Consider the following 22,924-nt stretch of genomic DNA (forward strand, 5'->3'; position numbering starts at 1 on the left):
ATCTTGCATTGTAATTCATCTAAATCCCGCATAAGCTCATGTAGCACCAGTCATAAAATACCTCAAATCTTCTTCCAAGCGCATATCCACTCTCGTGACAACCATGCGAAACCCCCCCCCCCCCAAGCAATCTGATCTCTAAGTGCACATACACCCTACTGGATAGAAGGAAAACTCTTCACAAAAACTTCATAAGGATCACACAACCTTAGAAAATCCCGTAGAAGAATATCTGAGGCCCCCGGGGCCCCATCCAAACATACTAACACATCCTAAGACATTATACGAACTTAGTAGAAACTTCAAATCACATCAAACAATATCACAAATACGAATCGCACCCCAATTCAAGCCTATTGAAACTAATGGATTTCCAACTTCTAAAACCAAATGACGAAACCTATCAAACCAATTCCGATTGACCTTAAATATTGCACACAAGTCATAAATGACACAACGGACCTACTCCAACTTTCAAAACCAAAATCTGAGCCCGGTACCAACAGAGTCAACTCTCGGTCAAACTTCTCAACTTTTTAACTTTTGCCAATTCAAGCCAAAACGACCTACGAACCTCCAAATCAATATCCGGACATACTCTTAAGCCATAAATAACCATACGAAGCTATTCGAACCATCAAAATTCCATTCCGGAGTCGTTTACACATAAGTCAACATCCGATCAACTCTTTCAACTTAAGCTTTCAACCTTGGGACTAAGTGTCCCAATTCATTTTGAAACATCCCCGGAACCAAACCAACTACCCCGGAAAGTCACATAACCAAAATTAAATATTAAATAAGCAATAAATGGGGGTATGGGGCTACAATACTCAAAATAACCGGTCGGGTCGTTCACCCTGCTTAAACAAATATTTGTTCTCGAACGAGTCTAGAATCATACCTGGAGTCTCAAATAGGTGTGGATATCTGCTCCGCATCTCCCGCTCGGTCTCCCAAGTATCCTCCTCGACTGGATGGCCTCTCCACTGAACTTTCACTAAAGCTATATTCTTTAACCTCAACTTTCGAACCTGCCAATCTAAAATGACCATCGGCTCCATATCATAAGTCAAATCCCTATCTAACTGAACTATGCTGAAATCCAAAATATGAGACGGATCACCGTAATACTTCCGGAGCATGGAAACATGAAACACTGGGTGAACACCCTATAGACTAGGCAACAATGCAGGCTTGTAGGCCACCTCTCCAATCCTCTTAAGCACCTCAAAAGGGCCAATATATCGAGGGCTCAACTTGCCTTTCTTTCTGAACCTCATCACACCCTTCATGAGCGATACAATGAGCAATACCTTATCTCTCACCATATATGCAACATTATGAACCTTTCGATGGGCGTAACTCTTATGTCTAGACTGTGCCGTGCGAAAATGATCCTAAATCAAAGGCGTCGCTTTTGCGATGCCTTTTTCCCATTTGCGAACCCAATGTCACATTTGCGACATCCGCAGCTGAACAAAAGGATGGGATTTCAAGACTTTTTCTCATTTTATCACAATTTGGAGCCCTAGACTCGGTGGGAGGCAATTTAGGAGGAGATTTTTATACAAAGCGATTGGGTAAGTGATTTTGACTCAATTTTGATTATATAACATGATTGCTTATGAATTTTAACATCTAAATCATGAGATTTGAATAGAAATATTAGGGATTTTTACTATGTTTTGAAAAATAAAAATTTGAAATTTGAGAGTCAAATTTGACTCGGATTTGAAAACCAAACACATATATGGACTCATGGTTAATGGGTAGTTGAGATCCACCTTTTGACTCGAGTTTTGACCTGGCGGGCCCGGAGTTGACTTTTGGAGAATTGTGTAAAGATCTTAACTTTATTAATCGAAATTGATTTTTCTTGCATTGTTTATAAGTCGTTTTTGGTTAGATTTGAGCCGAACGGAGGTGAATTTTAAAAGAAAAATATTTTTAGAGTATGGAATTGGCCTAATTGATGTACGTATCTTGCCTAACTTTGTGTGTAGTAATTAACCGGATTAGACCTTAGGCTATTCATATGCCTTGACTTGGAGTCATTTGTTTTATGAAGCACGTTTTATTATTGTCCACTCCTCGCACCCTTGTGCATGGGAAGGACGGAGAGGTCCATTAATTAATTGATTATGTTTCTACTAGAAAATGTACTCCTTTCGTTCACTTTTACTTGTCCAGTATTATAAAAATAGATTTTCACTTTTACTTGTCACTTTTAGCATATCAAGAGAAGACAATTTCCTTTTTTTTGTTATACCCACAACATTAATTATTCATTTCAAATCATGTTCTCAAAACCATTAAAAATATGCATCAATTAATATGAGTATCATAGTAAATTATGCACTTCATTTATTATTTCTTAAGGGCGTGAAAAGTCAAAACGTGACAAGTAAAAGTGAACGGAGGGAGTAGTTAATTAGCTGCCAATTTTATTAATCATCCCCAAGAAAGGAAGTTTCAGGTAACTTGGGTCAATTATCCAGGGGGTGGGGAGATAAACGAGGATGTCACTCACCGAGTAGGGGTGAGGTGGATGAAATGGAGGTTAGCCTCTAGATTCCTGTGTGACAAGAATGTGCCACCAAAAATTAAAGGTAAGTTCTATAGAGCGGTAGTTAGACCGGCCATGTTGTATGGGGCTGAGTGTTGGCTAGTCAAGAAGTCGCATATTCAGAGATTGGAAGTAGCAGAAACGAAGATGTTGAGATGGATTTACGGGCGCACTAGGCTGGATAGAATTAGGAATGAGGTTATTCAGGAGAACGTGGGCATGGCTCCCTTGGACGACAAGATGAGGGAAGTGAGGCTCGAATGGTTTGGGCACGTGCGAAGGAGAAGCCTTGATGCTCCCGAAAGTGTGAGCGGTTGGCTTTGGCGGGCGTAAGAAGCGGCCTAAGAATTATTGAGGCTAGTTGATCCGGCAAGACATGACGAGACTTCAGATCTCCAAGGACATGGCTCTTGATAGGAAGGTGTGGAGGTCGAGCATTAGGGTTGAAGGGTAGGGGTGGGCCGAGCATTTTTCTTTTTTATTCTGGGGGTGAGACTAGTGTGATAGTGTTTTGTCTTAGTTTGCTAGTGGCGTATGTTGTGTTCACATTATTTTTTCGTTTTCATAGTATTATGTTATTAGTAACGGCTTGTTCTATTGCCTTTCCACCTATTTTTCGTCTCTTACTATGTTGATATTATATCTCTCTGGTCTCTGATGCTGGTAAGGATATATTATCTCTGTTCGCCTTTTGAGCCGAGGGTCTCCCGGAAATAGCCTCTCTACTCTCTCGGGGTAGGAGTAAGGTCTGCGTATATTCTACCATCCCCAAACCCCACTTGGTGAGATTTTACTGGGTTGTTGTTGTTATATTTTTTCCCCGAGAGAAATTTGGCAGGAATATGAAAGAAGAAAAGATCTTCTGTCCTTCGTATTGAAAAATGTATTTTGAAAAACAAAATATATTCCAAAGGCCGTCTTAGCTCAGTGGTAGAGCGCTTAACCACGTGGTCGTGGGTTCGATCCCCATAGACGGCGCATTCTTTTTCTTTTTATGTATTGTGTTTCTCTCTGTCTCTGATAAGTAGTGTAATTATCTTTTGAAAAATAAATCTGCAGACGTAGAGAAGCTTATCGGAATTGAACCAATAGAAATAGTAATCAAGGGTGGTGGCAGATTCAAATTCTCCACCAATAATTCAACACTTGTTGCAAATTTGGCTCTAATCTTCAAGTCAACTTTCAGCAACTGGCACTACAAACAAAAGTGGAATGCTAGCTAGTTTTTTGTCATGAAATGATTATTGTCTGCATAATATTTGGCTACATGCGTCATTTCATATTTTGAATTGAATCTTCAGAAACATTTATTCCAAATTGGAGGCCCTACCATCCCCCATTCCCTATTTTCACATTGCCTGGAAAGACAGTAACCAAAGCCTATCTTGACTATCTTTCGAAATTTTAATAAACTTACAGATTCAATAACATCAGAATGAACATGACAAGCCATGCTTTTGACTTCTCATAGTGGCAAAAGTTACTTGAGAAACAAAATGATACTTGAGATTAATCATGAATGTAATTCGTTGCTACTGTTTCTTGGTAGACTAAAAAATACGGATAACTATACCTTTATTAAGTTGTTGAATAGCATACATGACCAAGACTTAGTGAAACAATTAGCCAGTGGAATGAAGCTAAAGGGGGAGGCAACTTTAGTTAGAGCTGTTAGTTTCTCGTATCACCTTCAGTCCTTCTGCTTATTGTAGTGTTAACATTACAAGTACATGATAAATAGAATTAAATGTAGCTTGAGGCTGTTGCTAATGCTGGACTGCTTTTTAAATCTGAGAATCTACCTCTTTGTAACTTGCGATTTGAGGCGTGGTGTTTCCTTTATAATACTAGTTGGATTGGCAAATGGATCGGCAATTTCCCCTGCTTAGCTTACTAGCTTGATTGAAAGAGTTATTCGGTAACTGGTTTTTTACATTTTGTACTTCCAAATTATACCTTGATCATTTGATTATTTTTCGATCTATTAGTGCCCCGTTTGTATAATAACTTGCCTTTCTACATTAAAATTAACCGATTCACGGTTTTTTTAGTATCATTTAACAACTTTGGTCTTTTCTGATCATTTGTCACATTGTAATTGTAATTAATAAGACTTGAGGACTGAGGTCTGGGGAGACCATATTAAATTTGAGAGCTCAATAATGTCTGACTATCAGTAACATCAAATTCATATTCGGGGGAAAGTTTGGTGAATTGCAACTCTTGACAAACCATTTCACCTAAATTAAGGCCACAAACCTGCTATTCATATTCTGCAGAGGCATATCACCATCCATTACATAATAGTATATTATAACCTATCGAGGATTCAGTCAAAATATAATTCAGCTTCCACTTATGGAAGACCAAAGATGCAATAGATTTTGCTAGACGATATATAAATATTATGACTATTACAAGTTTAATCTTTTGACTTCAATCGTCAAGAAAATACAGAAAGGCCAAATATTTAGATAACCCTTTAAACTTGACAGCGGTTAGTTAAACACTAACTATCCAAGTGACCAAATAGACACCTCTGGTTGGCATAATTAGTGTGTCTCGCAGATACCCCGTGCTGACATGGCTATTTAAGGGGCTATCTGTAAAATAACATGACTATTACAAGTTTAATCTTATGACTTCCATCGTTGAGAATATACAGATAATAATATGCTCCGTCTATGTTGTTAGAATATGTGCAGCGGAAGCAAGCATTCAATTCAGGCATCATATACATGTAAACTAGACAATGATATAATTACGAGATTAGGAACCACTAACCTCTTGAAAACGTTACACAGGTCCTCCTCAGAGCAATAATTCAGGGATGTAGTCTTTTGCTATGGTCCTAGTAAGACCTTGGACGAATTTGCTTTGATTGGGCAAGAACAATACAACTCTAAAAGCAAGTCATTGGGTGAAAAATATCTTCCTTATGTAGACTCGTTTTTCAACCAAAGAGGGCTCCAACAACGTATAGGATTCTGCTTGTGCAAGTAGAATCCTACTCTAACTCTACAGGATGACTTTTCTCCCAAGTCTCTTTTTTTACCCAAGTCAGTCAAGATTTTTACTAGGTATAGCAGGGACCACAAAAATAGTAAGAGGCTACCAATTATAGCATAATTCGAAAATTTTGATGAATTAATTCCTACTATAATTAATTGCAGTTTATTCCACACAAAAACTGCAATTGAACTCCTAAATATGAATTTCGAAAATTCACTAACACTTATTTTAACTCCTCATGTTAAGATCACAAATATCAGTTAATTAAATTAAATCACTAATAATTTAATTTAATCAATTAATTAAATCTTCTATAATTCCGCTTAAACTATTTCATGTGACGAATACAAAATTCACCGGTCGGGTTTTCACATGAAAACTTATAAACTTACATAAAGGGGTATCATCAAACTCAAAATCGAGTCATGGATTCTATCAACTAATTATTATTTCACAAATGTTATTCGTTAGTGTCCAATCTATTAGGCATACACTAACTCTGAATAGAGTAGTACTTTTTGATAAATCAAAACAATAAACAAATCACATTGATCATACTAATTATATCAAGATTAGGAGTATAAGCTCATTTAATGAATTAGAGAAAATATTTTATATATATTCAGTACAAAAATATATTTTTCCTACTTGGTCCGTTCAATATACACTAAGTATACTAGCACAAGAAGTCGGAGTAAAACTACTCCCATAATCAAGATAAATTATACTATAATCTTGTGCTACAATCATCAAGATATTTTTTCCAATAATATCTTCGATTGTGAACATAGTTTATTAATTATGAGAACCGACAATTTAATCTTCTGTGCATGAGCTAAGACTCCATACACTAAATTGTCTACTACATAACTAAAGGACACACATGTAACAAATAATCTATTTAAAATAGTACTTTATTGAATTAAATAAATTAAATAAATAATAGTTTCATAAAGAATAAAATACAATACTATGTCTAAACTGCATGGTTAATAGGATATCCCAACACATGTGTCATTCATGATAAGTGATAGTAGGCTATATTTATGCAATTTAGACACTACTTACACTCAAATTTAGCCGTACTTTATTGATATTTGAATGCTAAAAGATAACAAAATACTCTAATTAAGAATTTGATGCTTTGCAGGAGCTACTCCGAGCTAGGAGGGAGCTAACGAGTATTTTGGAGTCAACATGGAATGTGAAAGGGCAATCGAAGGTTAGCCCGGTCGAAAAGGAGCGAGAAAAGCAAGCGAAATGACCCTTCCAGGTGCGCGGCCATGGAGTGGGCCGCGAACTGGTCCGCGAACTCAAGGCAGTGAGGTAGTCCAAATCCGCGGCCGGATCCGCGGTCGAATCCGCAGCCGCAGACGGGCGGACGAAAACCAAACACGCAGGCTTAATTATGTAATTTCCTAGGCGACTAACCTAAACCTATATGAAACCTAAACTTGCCCAGAAGTGAGATATAGCTATTTTTAGAAGATTTTAGAGGCAAGAACGAGGGAGAGAAGACAGATAAATTCCTAAGATTTTTCATCTTTTTCTTCATACTTCTTATTTGTTGATTATGAATTATTTTAGTGATTTGTTCTCCATTAGTATGAGTAGCTAAATCTATTATCTAGGGTTGATGGAATCAATTGTTGGATGAAGTCTTGACTCTATTTTGTTATAATTGAGTCGTGTTTGTTCTATGATTGTTCAATTACGTATTGTATTGTGGTTAATTGAAAGGGCCCTCGATTAATCGTGTCTATTCACCTTGTGTTGCTTGAGAAAGAACACTTGGTTAGAGTGTTGTTAAACAACACCACTTTTGGGGAAGTTAAGAGATTAATTAATTGAATTTAAAAATGGGGTTAGAAATAACGAAACTTTGGTGGGATAATTCTGAGTAGCATAAATTGTTAACTAGAGTAGTTCGAGAGAATACTTCTAGTAAATTATCGTAATTAATCGAAAGGTAATTACGGTAGCCCGGAACTCATAATCCTCATAGAGTATTACGGTGAGATTATAGCTAAAGAGTTGAGAATTAATCTGGCAATTGGGAAAATCAATAGCTCTAGATCCTTTTACCCTTCAATTCAATTTTAGTATTGATTATTGGTAATTTTATTGTCATTTTTCCTTGGCTAAATAAATTCCCCTAATTATTCATAAACCTCTTGCATCCGGAAGTTGACTGAGCTTATCATTAGTATTATTTAAGTTTGTAGTAAATAGGTTAGTTCCCTGTGGGATTCGACTCCGGACTTGAACCGGGTTATATTCGCAGCGACCGCTTAGTCCTTTTTACAAGGCATAGTTGGGCGTGATCAAATTTTGGCGCCGTTTACGGGGAACTAACGGTGTTATTTATTACAATTTAGAAGAATTGCTAGGATTCTTAGTTTAGATCAATTTCTTACGGTGTTTAAATTTTTCCATTGAAATTCTCACGTTTTAATTCTCATGTGACTCAGGTGTATGTCTAGAAGCTCTTCGAGGACTGGTGAACTTTTTGAAGGACTCTCAGACCCCGAGAAAGCATTCAGGGCATTAAATCAAGCCAACAAGAAGAACAAACAGTTACAACAAAAACACACACTCGAAATTGAAATGGACAACGTGGACGATGTCAACGAAAACAATCGGAATAATCGAGTTGACCCAAACAATGGAGTGGTGGCACCTCTTGTGCCAGAAGCTGCTCTATATGATTGGGCACAACCAACTGTTGATAACTTAGCCGCCACCATTGTTGTACCTCAGATACAAGCGGAGACATTCTAGATTACCAACAATATACTGCATCTGTTGCAAAATAAGGGACTGTTCTCCGGGTCATATATTGAAGACCCATAACAACATCTAAAGAATTTCCTATCAATATGTGTGACCCAAAGACGGCCGAATGTGACTCCTAAAGCCATCAAGCTATTACTGTTTCCATTCTCTATGACTGGAGAGGCTTAAACTTGGTTGAATTCACTCCCAATAAACTCCATTGCCACTTGGGAAGAATTAGTCAAACAGTTCTTAAACAAGTTTTATCCTCCCAACAAGACTGCAAGGCAGATTGATGAGATATTGCAGTTCAAGCAGAAACCAACTGAGTCCTTGCAAGACACCTGGGAGAGGTTCAAGGGTATGCTAGTGAAGTGTCCACACCATGGTATTCCAGATCAGATGCTGGGACAGAGATTCTACATGAGTTTAGCAGATAGTTTGAAGGCCAATGTATATGCTTCAGCTGGGGGTGCATTTTTGAGCAAGACATTCACAGAGTGCAAGATTCTTCTTGACAAGATGGCTCAAAATTCAGGCTGGATGGCTAGAGGTACGACACTTACACCAATAGTGCATTCTGTTGCTCTTGACCCAAACAATTCCCATGCAGATAACATATCCACTCTCATGACTCAGATGAGCATACTAACAAAGAAAATTGATGATATGGGTACAAAGCAAGTGCACATTGTTGATACAACAAATGAAGGATTGTGCACTCCTTGCAAAACCAGTCATATGTGTGCTCGTGGAGTGGAGAGAATGACAATCAGGGCTTCAGAGAAGACATGAATTATGTCAATAAATTTGGAGGTCAGAAGCAAGGTGGGCAACAATGGGGACCAGCACCAAACCAGCAGTACAGACCCAACCTGCCACAACACAACCCCAATTCTGGAGGCGCACGATCACAAGGTCAAGTTGTGCCTTATCAAAGGCAGTAGGGCTATAATCAGCAGCACCAACAACAGTTGGCCTACCAACCACCTCATCAATAGTAGGACAACAATATGGTAGAAATCAGGGGTATGCTGCAACAACTCATTGGAACAAATGGTAAGATGCAAGAAAAGTTAGCAGCACTTGATTCAGCAATCAAAGGCATTGAAACTCAACTGGGACAACTGTCTATGGCCTTGAACAATCGCCCCCAAGGAACATTGCCTGCAGATACAAATATTAACCCAAAGGAACAGAACCCAAATCAGCTAATGACAGTGAGTCTCAGGAAATGGAAGAGATTTAGATAGAGAGCAAGAAGTTGCTCAATTTAGGAGAGAGACTATGCCAACTACTCCAGTTACATTAGAGGCAGATGAGTCAGTAGAGCTCACCGAGGTTGTAATTGAACAAGCACAGGTTGACAAGGGTAAGGAGAAGGACGGTGAACAAGTCTTAGAACAGGTGGCACCTCTTGTGCCAGAAGCTTCCAGCAAAGAAAATACATCAAGTAATGGACAGAGATTGACTCCTGCACCATTCCCTCAGAGAGTGGCAAAACAAAAGAAAGATGATCAATATAGGAAATTCATGAAAATGCTTCGACATATTCAATTGAATATTTCACTGATGGATGTTTTAAAGGAAATGCCAGGGTATGCAAAAACAATGAAGGACCTGATGTTGCGGAAATTTGACTTCCAAGACCTGTCCACTGTAACTCTGACACATACCTGCAGCACGGTAGTGACAAGACCTATGGCCCAAAAGGTGTCTGATCCAGGTAGCTTCACTATCCCATGCACTATTGGGAGTTATGCTTTTGCTAAAGCATTGTGTGACTTGGGAGCCAGCATAAACTTGATGCCTTTGGCAATCTATATGAAACTGGCCATTGGCAGAGCTAGACCGACCTCAATGTTGCTGCAACTGGCTGATCGCACAGTCAAAAGACCGACAGGAATTCTTGATGATGTGCTTGTGCAAGTGGGAAAATTTGTATTTCCCGCAGACTTTGTTATTCTTGATTGTCAGGTGGATGAAGAGATACCCATCATTCTGGGAAGGCCATTCTTAGCCACTGGGAGAGCATTAATTGATTGTGAGACTGGAGAGTTGAAAATAAGGTTGAACAATGAATAAATAATATTTAACGTTCAACAATCCATGAGGAGACCTAGTGAATTTGCAAACTGCTCACTAGTGGAGGCCGTAGATGTGATGCTGCAAGAAGAGGATGAGACCCTTAATGTCAAGGATCCACTAGAAGCCTGCTTGATGAATTTGGAAGAGATGGACGGTGAAGGGTTGGCAGAGTAGGTCATGGCTCTCGAAGGTCAAGGATTCTGGAAAAGGGAACCTCAGTTCGAGCCCCTACGCTTAGAAGAGAGAGCAACACCACCTGCAAAACCATCAATAGAGGACCCACCACAGCTGAACTTGAAACCGCTTCCATTCCACCTTAGGTACGCTTTCTTGGGGCCTAATTCTACTTTGATTGTTATTATATCATCCGGTTTGCTAGTTGTGCAGGTAGAGAAACTATTGAAGGTATTGCAAGAATGTAAGACTGCCATTAGTTGGACCATGGCAGACATAAAGGGTATCAGTCCAGCCTTTTGCATGCACAAGATTCTTCCGAAAGAGGGGCACAAACCTTCCAGGGAACATCAACGACGTCTGAACCCAAATATGAAGGCAGTAGTAAAGAAGGAAGTGATCAAGTGGCTGGATGCGGGTATCATCTTCCCCATCTCTGACAGCAACTAGGTCAGTCCTATCCAATGTATGCCGAAAATGGGAGGAATGACGGTCGTACAAAATGAGAATAACGAGTTGATCTCGACTCGTACAGTCACGGGGTGGCGGATTTGCATGGACTATCGGAAACTGAACATAGCCACTCGAAAGGACCATTTCCCATTGCCTTTTATTGACCAAATGTTGGATAGGCTAGCTGGGCAGTCCCACTTTTATTTCGTGGATGGATACTCGGGGTATAACCAGATCTCAATAGCCCCGGAAGATAGAGAGAAAACATCTTTCACTTGTCCATATTCAGGTCATACTTAATTGGTTCAAAAGTTATTGTTTATACTGACCATGCAGCAATTAGGTACTTGATAGCAAAGAAGGAGTCAAAGCCACGCTTGATTCGCTGGGTTCTTTTGCTATAAGAATTCGATCTGGAAATTCATGACAGAAAGGGGACGGACAATCAAGTGGCAGACCACCTCTCAAGATTGGAAGGAGCTAAAAAGAGAATGGAGGTTGAATACATAACGGAGACATTCCCGGATGAACAGTTACTTGTTGTGACAATGGAGGAGACGTCATGGTATGCTGATATTGCTAACTATTTAGCAAGCAGTATTGTACCTTATGAACTCTCCTTAATTCAAAAGAAAAAGTTCTTCCGCGATTGTCGAGCCTTTTATTAGGACGAACCTCTATTGTTTAAAATATGTGTAGATAACATGATCCGGAGGTGTATCCCCGAGAAAGATCAACATCCTGTTTTGCAGGCTTGTCATGCTTCACCATATGGTGGACACTTTGGAGGAATCCGGATAGCAGCAAAAGTGTTGGAATCTGGATTGTATTGGCCTACTCTGTTCAAGGATGCCCATGCTTGGGTCAAAAGTTGCGATGAATTCCAAAGGACATGCAATATATCTCGCCATCACAAGATGTCAATGACCACAATTCAAGAGGTGGAGGTTTTTGACATGTGGGGGATCAACTTTTTGGGGTCGTTTGTCAGCTCGTATGGTAACAAATATATATTGGTAGCGGTTGACTATGTCTCCAAGTGGGTCAAAGCGGTGGCTCTCCCAACCAATGATGCAAAAGGGGTAACAAGTTTCCTAAAGAAAAACATCTTCACATGTTTTGGCACCCCGAGAGCTATAATCAATGATGGTGGAACCCCTTTTTGCAATAGAGCGTTCACACGTCTGTTGGAAAAGTATGGAGTTCTCCACAAAGTAGCCACATCGTACCACCCACAGACGAGCGGGCAAGTTGAAGTGTCCAATAGAGAAATTAAAAGTGTCCTGACAAAGATAATGAATGCAACAAGGACCGATTGGGCGAAGAAGTTGGATGATGCATTATGGGCATACCGCACAGCATTCAAAACTCCAATTGGTATGTCACCGTACAAGTTGGTATTTGGAAAGGCATGCCACCTTCCGGTAGAGCTCGAACATAAAGCACTTTGGGCACTGCGGTAGCTGAATCTGGATATAGAAACCACAGGCACCAGCAGAGTCACTGAGTTACATGAGCTCGAGGAATTCAGGTTCCATGCATTTTAAAATGCTAGATTATACAAAGAAAAGATGAAAATGATCCATGATAAGCACATCTTAGATCGGAACTTCAAGCCCGGAGATCTAGTGTTGTTATACAACTCGAGATTGAGATTGTTTCCGGGTAAGTTGAAGTCCCGATGGTCAGGACCCTTCAGAGTGGTGCAAGTGTTCTCAAGTGGAGCTGTGGAGATTGAATTCGAAGATGGGACAAACAAGTTCACGGTAAATGGGCAAAGGTTGAAACATTACCTTGGAATGGTCGAAGAGAAAGGTGATATAGTGGTGATAACTTTGGAAGAGCCCCAGTATGCTAACGAGGAGTGAAAATGAAAGCCTACATCGTGCCGTGACGTTAAATCAGGAACTTCCTGGGAGGCAACCCATGGTTTGTTGTAAATCGTCGTGCCGCAACGTTAACTTAGGCGCTTTTTGGGAGGCAACCCATTATTTTTCTTACTTTGGTTGTTGTAATTGAATTTGAATGGCTTTGACCGACCTACTAGTGTGAAGGGCAAAGATCATGCACATCGGAAGGATTCGGAGGTCGAAATTAACCCAAGAATAGGTAAAAATGCGGCAAACACAAAAATTGGATGTAGAGATCTGCGTTTGCGGATTGGACCGCGGATATGGCCGCGGATTTTGGCCTGTGTTCTGCCCCCCGTCCGTGGCCGCAGATCGGACTGCAGTTTGGGGTGCGGATTTTGGGACCCCCCTCAGCCCAGAATCCGCGGCCGCAGATTGGGGCACAGATGCGCGGGCATGTCCAGGTAAGTTTTTTATTTTTAATCCCTAACCCCCTTCTTTTCCTTAACCCAAACCCTCACTTCCCCCACTTCTCTTATTCCCTTCCTAACTTCAAGAACCCTAACCCCTCACTTCCCCCCACTTCTCTTCTTCCCTTCCTAACTTCAAGAACCCAAACTCCTCACTCCCCCCTCCCCCCTCCCCCCCCAACTTCTCTTCTTCCCTCCCTAACTTTAAGAACCCAAAACCCTCCCTTCCCCCATATTTTCCTTTTAACATAAGACTCTTCTCCTTCCTTCTCTTCTCCACTCAACCGATCTCCAACCTCCGTTCTTCTCAAGATCTCCAAGTAAGTACATGATTTTATTCCTCTTTCTTAGTATTTTTCTTCTTTTTTTTTCCTTTTCTGTATAGGGTAGTAAAATCATAAGTACTTTGTCTAGGATTTGGATTGTGGTTTATATGTGGTATATGGAGGCTATTTGAATTGATTGATTTGGAGGAAGTCATTGTTGGGTTTGTGAGGAATAGTAGTCTGATTGGGTCTTTTGGTGACTTAGGGGTACATATGCACCCTACCTGTTTGTTGATTTGCCTTAATGAGTGTTGAAGATAAATTGTGACCAATTGTGCGAGTGAAATCTGAGTAACCGCCATTGGGACACATATTTCTCTCTCCACTGATAGTAGTATTTATTGTATAGGTAACATGCAACCTTCAAAGAAGAGACGCGCTATCGGGGCCTCATCAAGTGGTCATGGACGCTCATCTCTGGGACGGGCACCGACCAGTGCAGCTCAGTTTGATCGTACCAGGTTTGTCTCCAGAGCTGCCCAAGACCGTTTCAGTTTGAAGGACACTAAAAAACCTGTACCGAAATAGGGTATTGATAGGGCGTCCCTCCAGGATGAATTCCCTAATATGTATCAGGGGTTGATCAGGCACAGATATGATAGCTTTTTCGAAGAGCCGGAGGAGGGTAACTTGATACTTGTTCGGGAGTTCTATGCCAACAGCCCCGAACATGAGGATAGAATATGCATTGTGCGACACACGAGGGTGGATGCCTCGTTAGAAGCCATCAGGAGAGTGTATCGATTGCCTGAATTCAATGGGGAAGGGGATTTATATGATACTTACAGGAGAGAACCCATCATATGGAAAAGGTTTTTCAAAACTATCTGTGCACCAGACAAAGAGGTAGTGTGGGTTGTGCCGGGATCGAAGCTACACTCTTCCTCACTCACTTTTGAAGGAAAATATTGGTTGTACATCATCAACAGTTGCTTACTGCTGTCCCACAACACCACAGAGGTAAATGGTCCCAGAGCTGCCTTGATATGGTGCTTCGTGAATGGCCACGACTTTGATGTGGCCAAGGTTCTTCAGTCTAAGATGTTCGTCCGTTCAACACAGAAGAGGTATGGGTTCTTTTCCCCCTATCTGATCACTATATTGTGCCGGGCAAAAAGGGTGCCTGAGAACCCAAATGCGGATGGCATGGTAAAGAAAGAAGCAAAGTTCCGGGAAGACAAAGTGACCATCGGGAAAGACCCGGTGGCACCAGGGGCAACTCATAGTGACGATTCTAATGCGTCGGAAGAGGGCAACGAAGGGCAGGAGGAGGTTGAACCTGCCTCACCCCACAGGAACAAGCTGTAGTGGCTGAAGGACCATCCCAGGGCAGACGGAGCACGCGAATGACAGCCCTAAAATAAGACATGGCAGGACTGTGCACTTCCGTCACGGAATTGGGGACCAGAGTTGATGCTTTGGCAACCCAAAATGCGAAGTCAGAAAAGAAAATCAAGGGTTGGCTGCGTGCGCTGGGGAGAGCATATCATCTCGACCCTGGCACTGTCTCCGATCAAGACTGATCCACCAGGGAAGTTCCTTTACCTCATATTACTTTACTTTGTATGACATGGGGTCATGCCATCTTTTTAAGTGTGGGGTGGGGGATACTTTGTTGTATGTAGATAGTTTCGTAGTCTATTTGTATAAATCAATTTTGACTTGGCCCAATGATGGATATCATTCGACGGGTTTCTTGAGGGACTAAAGTCGAAAGAAAAAAAAAGATTTTCTTTTGTAGTAGTGTATCAATTCCCCCTTGGTTTTTCTTCAAACCGCAGTTCTTTTTCAAGGGTTTTGTTTGAACCGGTGTAGTTAGCTTTTTATTTTTTAGTTAGAAACTTATGGGCTATGGGCAGAATTAAAATAGGAAGCCTTGTTTGATTTCGTAATGCCTTGAATATACCAGTTACTTTAGTGTGACACTTAGGCTCATTTGTTGACTCTTGTAAGAAGGCCTTAAAATGTATGTTCTTAATTTGGCTGAAGTACCCTGATCTGAGTGTTTGATGATCTAATCTGGAATGAGTCATGTGCCATGTATGTGGGAGGCTTGTTATATTCTGTGCACGACATTTAACGCCTAGAATTTGCCATGTGTGTCTGCAAAGCAAAATGGTAGTCTTGTTTAGTTTGGAAAGTGATATAGGCATTTCTTTATTGAACCATATATATACATACTCCACCCACCTATTTGCTATGTACCATAGTTAACCCCGTTAAGCCTGTAATCCTGTTTCCTTGGCAACCACATTACAAGCCCTATCCCTTGTTTGAATTGACCATCTTTTTGAATCATTTACCTCTCGTAAGCACTGAAAATACTATGAATTTACAAAGGATAAAGCGTGGGGTAGTTGATGGAGCTTTTGAGTGGAACTAGGAAATAAGGAGAAAGGTATATCTTGTTGGAAAAGGCCACTTGTTAAAAAAAAAAAAGAGAAGAACATTGTTAATAGTGTATCATGTTGATTGGTAATAAATCTTTGATGGATTTTAAGGTGATTGTGCTTAAAGAAGAAGTGTGGGGTGGTATATGTGGTGTTAAAAATGAAAATATTGGTTTAACTTAGGTGTGGATTTGATTGTAAAATAAATGTATTAAAGTGCTTAGGGAGGTATAGTCACTATTATATATCCAAATATATCCTACCCAACCTACAACCTACATTACATCCAAATAAAGTCCTACTTGATCCTAGACTGAGTGAGCTCAATTAGTAGAGTCGTACACTACGGGCAAGCCTATAGTGCGTTTTCTGTGGCACAAGAATGTCATTTCTGAGGGTGAGTGAATTCTGTTCCTTTTAAAGTTCCTCAGTGTGTGTGAATTTTACTGATTGTGAAATGAGTCTCTTTTGTTGTGAGTAGGCACTTGATTCATGAAGGAGAGGTAAGTCTGGACCTTTGATATAGAGTAAGTAAGTCGGTTAGGAACATTGCGTGGCTAGAGGGAGTCAACTCTTAAGGTGTAGATGTTGCACTAATGTACTCAATTTATGTGAAATATTCTTGGTGTGACGAGTAGGGAAGTTGCTCAGTGAAGTTAGGCCTCTTAGAGTGTGGTTTGATTGCTCGGGGACGAGCAATGGTTAAAGTGTGGGGTGTTGATAGTAGGCTATATTTATGAAATTTAGACACTACTTACACTCTAATTTAGCCGCACTTTATTGATATTTGAATGCCAAAAGATAACAAAATGCTCTAATTAAGAATTTGATGCTTTGCAGGAGCTACTCCGAGTTAGGAAGGAGCTAACGAGTGTTTTGGAGTCAACATGGAATGTGAAAGGGCAATCGAAGGTTAGCCCGGTCGAAAAGGAGCGAGAAAAGCAAGCGAAACGACCCCTCCAGGTGCGCGGCTGCGAACTGGTCCGCGAACTCAAGATAGTGAGGCAGTCAAAATCTGCGGCCGGATCCGCGGTCGAATCCGCGGCCGCGGACGGGCGGACGAAAGCCAAACACGCAGGGTTAATTATGTAATTTTCTAGGCGACTAACCTAAACCTATATGAAACCTAAACTCGCCCAGAAGTGAGATATAGCTATTTTTAGAAGATTTTAGAGGCAAGGACGAGGGAGAGAAGACGGATAAATTCTTAAGAGTTTTCATCTTCTTCTTCATACTTCTATTTGTTGATTATGAATTATTTTAGTGATTTGTTTTCCATTAGTATGAGTAGCTAAATCTATTATCTAGGGTTGATAGAATCAATTGTTGGATGAAGTCTTGACTCTATTTTGTTATAATTGAGTCGTGTTTGTTCTATGATTGTTCAATTACGTATTGTATTGTGGTTAATTGAAAGGGCCCTTGATTAATCGTGTCTATTCACCTTGTGTTGCTTGAGAAAGAACACTTGGTTAGAGTGTTGTTGAACAACACCACTTTTGGGGAAGTTAAGAGATTAATTACTTGAATTTAAAAGTGGGGTTAGAAATAACGAAGCATTGGTGGGATAATTCTGAGTTGCATAAATTGTTAACTAGAGTAGTTCGAGAGAATGCTTCTAGTAAATTATCGTAATTAATCGAAAGGTAATTACGGTAGTCCGGAACTCATAATCCTCATAGAGTATTACGGCGAGATTATAGCTAAAGAGTTGAGAATTAATCCGGCAATTGGGGAAATCAATAGCCCTAGATCCTTTTACCCTTGAATTCAATTTTAGTCCTGATTATTGCTAATTTTATTGTCATTTTTCCTTGGCTAAATAAATTCCACTGATTATTCATAAAACTCTTGCATCCGGAAGTTGTCTGAGCTTATCATTAGCATTATTTTAGGTTGTAGTAAATAGGTTAGTTCCCTGTGGGTTTCGACTCCGGACTTGAACTGAGTTATATTTGCAGTGACCACTTAGTCCTTTTTACAAGGCATAGTTGGGCGTGATCATTAAGCTATAGAAGATCATCATCGTCCTCTCTATTAGGTTGTATTGGCTTTAAATTGGTATTCTCTAGACAGATTAGCACTTCAGCCCAATATACATGTCATTTAGTTCATCTCAAGAGTAAAAGTTCCCTATTCTGTGTATTTGGCAAATTAAGTTCCACTTTGACAATGTACATGAAATGCAGATACAAAGATGTCGCGCAAATGAACTTTACTTTCATCCTTAGTTGGCCAATGTTGTGTTAATCTTGATCTACAACCCTTAATTAAAATGGTTTAAGTTAATTAAATACTAGTCATGTTGAGATCTATGTATCCGGCCTTTAAGCAAATATGTTTAAGTAAATGGGTGCATCCGTGCATGAACAAACACTTCAACAAAGCCACAACAGTTCATTTGAATAAAGGAAATTTATTTTCATATACAAGATCACACTTTCTGGTCAGATCCAAACAACCCCAGCAGAAATTACAAACAAATGACAAATTGACAAACAAAAGAACAGTACAACAGAAATGAAAAGGGTAACCCCTAATGGCAGCCCATTGAATGATACCAAGTGTTGGCAGCTAACAAATGGCATCAGGAATTACTGAGACAACAGACAGCCCAGCAAACTTCCCCTAACGGATCTTCACAATACATTTTCAGGTTTCTTTACCCTAACTATAAGGAAAAGAGACCCTACATGACTTCACCAAAAACAAGAAGTTGGCTGCATTTGTCTCCTGACTTCTATTATAGGTTTTTTTGCTTTGTCAAATTTATTTATTCCTACTTTTGAACATTCTTAAATGGAAGCTACTTGTTGGAGCACCTGTGTACAGCTTCAAATACAAGGTGGGGAATTGAATTGTCTTCCCCTGATTAGGAGGATGCCTTGGTGACATCTTTGGTAGATCTGTTGTATTTCATGTGGCTCTTAACCAGCTGCCCAGCTGAGATAGCTGACATGAGGGATAGCTCCCCAGCAAGAACAGAACCAGCTACTATTGTGGCCAAGAGTCTTGCATTTGACCCTGGTGCCTCTCTGTTGGCACCTTTCACTCCCAATAAGTTCAAGCAAGCTGACTGAGAAGCAAGCTGAGTTCCACCTCCAACAGTACCAACCTGTATCCCATTAAATACACAATAAATACAACAAGAAATTGAAAGATTCCAGAGTAACACTTTAAATTGAACTGACGACAGGTCACATGTATGAGATTGTCTATATATGTCCAAGTGATCATAAAAATCTCTGATAGAGGACTCTGTTGCAACGTGAAAAGAAAAGGGTCCCAAAGACTAACACCAAATTGAAGATTCTGGTACCACCTGACCTGCTTCAGACTACAGTATTGTTCACAATATTAAATGTTTCTGCAACCTTTCATTATCTTGTTTTTCCTTTAAAGTGATTCAACTACTAAATTGAGATTTGAAGAATCCTTTCACTATCTTTTTCTATCAAAGTGATTCAACTAATAAATTGAGATTAGAAGAATCCAAAGCTGCACCAGGATGCACTACCTTAGGAAGCACTATATCACGACTAAATCAATTTAAGCTGGACCTCTGTAATGTTTTCTCTTTTGCATAACACTCATTAGTTTTGATGATTTAGAAAGAAGGACGATGACAGAATCAGAAATTTGTATTAAAAAAATATTAATCACATACCTCAATGGAAGGCATTGTAACAGAAACATGGAGGTCCTTGCCATCATTTACAGCCTCCATCATAGTGATACAATGAGAGCTCTCTATGTTCTGAGCTGGGTCCTGACCAGTTGCTATAAACACAGCTGAGACGATATTGCTGGCGTGGGCATTGAAACCACCAAGCGCACCAGCCATGGCAGAGCCAGTAAGATTTTTAAGCATGTTCAGCTCCACAAGAGCAGCAACCTCAGTTTTCAGAACTTTCTTCACCACCTCTTCCGTGATAATTGCCTCACAAACTACAGACTTTCCTCTCCCCTCAATCCAGTTAACTGCTGCTGGCTTCTTGTCCGAGCAAAAGTTCCCTGTCACAGTTATAGATAACTTCAATTAGACAAACATCTCCATTTCGGTGGGAACAAAAGCGGGTAAAATATTTTGGTGATATTCTTAGGTATTAAAGATCACAATAATGTCAAGTTTTTATTGAAACAAGTTACTCCATATAAATAAGAGTTAAGATACCTGTATGGAAACATTATTTTTCCTTTATGGTGGAAAATATTTTTCAGAAAGAAAAAAACATTTTCTTTGGAGACAATATTTACTACACTTCAAGAAACCAAACGCTAGATAAAAAAACATTTTCCACCCGTGCGAAACACACAATTACAATAACCAGAGACTTCTGATAAATTCCATTAGCATTTAACAGAGACCATGCACAGCAGAAAAATAAAGTGCATTACATGTTTCATGCAGTGAATATACAGCTTTTTTCATGGATTTAATTTACAATAATCATATGAAGTGGTATAATTAAGCTAGCAGTGGGTGTAAAATACGTGGGATATCTTTAATGAAAAACTAAACGGTAGGTGGAATACCAGATATGCCGATGACATCCATGTCGGGATATTCATTCTGGAGGTAATCAAGAACATTTTGTACACCTTTGGACACCATGTTCATTCCCATTGCATCACCAGTGCTACACACAAATCGCATGTACAGATTCTTTCCCGCAATTGCGCATTGAATCCTTTGTAATCTGGCAAATCTGCTTGACCTGGAATATCCAATTCAAACGCAAAAATTACATAACCATACAACACAATATTCAAATGCACGCTGAGAAATATAATAACGGCATGCACTCACTGGTTGAAAACAGCAGCAAGTGTCTCAAATTTCACAGGATCTTCAACAAAGAACTTCAACTCCGCGGCCCTTTTGGCAGTGCCAAACCTGACACAAGGTGCTCTGGTCATCCCATCGCGGAGCAACACGCTAGTGGCGCCGCCAGAAGCATAGATAGCCTTACAACCCCTGTTGGTGCTAGCCACTAAACATCCTTCAGTGGTTGCCATTGGCACCGAATACTCTCTCCCGTCAAGCAACAATGGCCCGGCTATTCCAACGGGTATCTGAACGTAACCGATTGGCATCTCACAGCACTGCCCAAGAATGGATTCATAATCAAATCCCTCCAATGGGAGCCCTTCTAGAGACTTCCCCGTAATCCTCTGCAATGCCTCTTTACGAATAGAAGCAGCTCTCTTACAATCACCGAGTTTCGATTCCAAAGAGTAGGACGGCATTTTCCCCTGCACCACGGATTTTATGATCTCCTCGTCTTCCTCAGAGGCTGCTGGTGTAACCAACGGCGCAGGTTTTTCAGACATAGCTGCGACCTTGGCGGGTTGCGGTGGTACCATTGGGACAACTTGTCGAGCAGGTGGTGGTGGAACAGCAGTGCAGCCAAGAGTAGTGGCAGGTCCACGACGACTATCTTCTTCCAAAAGAAATTGCTCATCGTTTTCATCCTCAACATCCCAAGAATCATCATTGTTATCCCTGGAAACGAACGACTGAACAAATCCGATCCCGAAGAACCCCAGAAGATAAATCACGGAAGCGATCAATGAAACAATGGCAACTAATTCAGAAAAAGTAACCACGTGGAGAGGAGTGGAGTTCCTGATTTTCTCACGCCACCTGCTGAGAAGATAATACATAACGGAGAAAAACATGGTGAAAAACAACCCATTTGTGAGGTACAAAGGGAGTGGGAGGGCATCGGAGGCAATAAGAAGGGAGTTGTCCTGTTGTTGTTGTTGTTGTTTGTGGGGTTTGAGAGGTTTTTCGCCGGCGGCAAATTCTTTGGTTGGATATGCAGGCTTCTCAGATCTCCGGCGAACGTCCATTTTCACCGGTAAGAGTGCCGCCGGCCGGGAAGTGAAGGGAGAGAAAAGAGGAATAGGGGAACTGTGGGATTGTTGTGTGTGATTTGAGAAGTATTGTTTGAGGAATGAATGTGAGGAAAAGCGAAGAAGTAGGAAATGTATTTATAGAGAAAACCGGTTGGCGCGCTGGACTTTTGGGCCACACGTACCGTGTGCTTCCCCCTCCTTTCTCTTTATGTTTCAAACAATAAAAGAAGTCTTAAATTTGAATTATCTTCTAAGGTGATCAATTATACTTTGGTGAAATTATATTTGAGAAAAAAAAGACTTCTTTTTAAAAAACAGTTTTATATAGTCAAGTTGACTTATGTTTTGGGTAGAAATGTAAGGGTCGTTTGGTACATATGTGATAAAGATAATAATCACGAGATCTCATGTTTGGTTTGGAGTATTAGCTAATATCTAGATAATTTTTACACTTAAATGGTGTGATTAACTATTACATATAGAAGATGGGATAACTGATCTCATAGAATATCCAACATCATGCGATATCATGGGATATCCCATCATTGTATTTCAATAATCAAAAATTTAACTTTGAACTATAGTACACGATCTATAATTTCACACATTGAGAAAAGTTTAGCTTTTATACACTAACACTATAATATTTCATATCATTAGGTTAAAAAAATTTACAATAACATATAACTGTCTATAATATGTTTAATTTAGTAAACTAGAAAATAAGATAAATAACATGTTATGTAATAGGTAAAAATTCACTGACAAATGTAAACAAGTTTATATTATTTGTCTATATAAGTTGAATCGTAATGAGAATAATATTGAGAGAGATAGAGCGATAATTATTACTCCCTTGGTTTTATTTTGTATTGCGGTTTCTTCTATTTTAAGAGAGAAAGAATTTTTTTTTTGCACATATCAAAGAAAATTTAAATGTGTCATGATATTTTTA

The 22,924-nt window shown here is 39.8% G+C and overlaps 2 protein-coding genes and 1 long non-coding RNA gene across 3 annotated transcripts; 2 read left to right on the top strand and 1 right to left on the bottom strand.

The window, feature by feature from the left end:
• The first annotated feature begins 9,643 nt into the window (after positions 1-9,643).
• LOC138905775 (uncharacterized) lies at positions 9,644-12,939 on the top strand. The gene is made up of 6 exons (XM_070194295.1): positions 9,644-10,285; positions 10,832-11,036; positions 11,408-11,414; positions 11,502-11,668; positions 11,771-12,448; positions 12,761-12,939. Exons 1-6 carry the CDS (start codon positions 9,644-9,646, stop codon positions 12,937-12,939), a joined length of 1,878 nt encoding a protein of 625 aa, XP_070050396.1.
• A 5,568-nt stretch (positions 12,940-18,507) lies between these two features.
• Positions 18,508-22,075, bottom strand: LOC104096414 (3-hydroxy-3-methylglutaryl-coenzyme A reductase). Its single transcript, XM_009602774.4, has 4 exons — positions 20,918-22,075; positions 20,644-20,825; positions 19,775-20,121; positions 18,508-19,222 (listed from the first exon to the last, which is right to left on the bottom strand). Exons 1-4 carry the CDS (start codon positions 21,961-21,963, stop codon positions 18,980-18,982), a joined length of 1,818 nt encoding a protein of 605 aa, XP_009601069.1. The 5' UTR covers positions 21,964-22,075; the 3' UTR covers positions 18,508-18,979.
• LOC138906713 (uncharacterized) lies at positions 20,105-21,612 on the top strand. The gene is made up of 2 exons (XR_011414299.1): positions 20,105-20,235; positions 20,273-21,612. It is a non-coding gene; the product is annotated as an uncharacterized lncRNA (long non-coding RNA).
• Positions 22,076-22,924: the final 849 nt, after the last annotated feature.

The sequence above is a fragment of the Nicotiana tomentosiformis genome, chromosome 2 (genome assembly GCF_000390325.3).
Source record: "Nicotiana tomentosiformis chromosome 2, ASM39032v3, whole genome shotgun sequence".
Taxonomy (NCBI): Eukaryota; Viridiplantae; Streptophyta; class Magnoliopsida; order Solanales; family Solanaceae; genus Nicotiana; species Nicotiana tomentosiformis.

Excerpts from the sequence above, each read along its gene's own strand:
- LOC138905775 (XM_070194295.1), top strand. The coding sequence starts at position 9,644 with ATGCCAACTACTCCAGTTACATTAGAGGCAGATGAGTCAGTAGAGCTC. Across the intron at positions 11,669-11,770 it reads TGCTAACTATTTAGCAAGCA|ATAACATGATCCGGAGGTGT; the intron begins GTATTGTACCTT and ends AAATATGTGTAG. Across the intron at positions 12,449-12,760 it reads AGCATTCAAAACTCCAATTG|GACCCTTCAGAGTGGTGCAA; the intron begins GTATGTCACCGT and ends CCCGATGGTCAG.
- LOC104096414 (XM_009602774.4), bottom strand. The coding sequence starts at position 21,963 with ATGGACGTTCGCCGGAGATCTGAGAAGCCTGCATATCCAACCAAAGAA. Across the intron at positions 20,826-20,917 it reads CTTGCTGCTGTTTTCAACCA|GTCAAGCAGATTTGCCAGAT; the intron begins GTGAGTGCATGC and ends TGGATATTCCAG. Across the intron at positions 19,223-19,774 it reads TTACAATGCCTTCCATTGAG|GTTGGTACTGTTGGAGGTGG; the intron begins GTATGTGATTAA and ends AATGGGATACAG.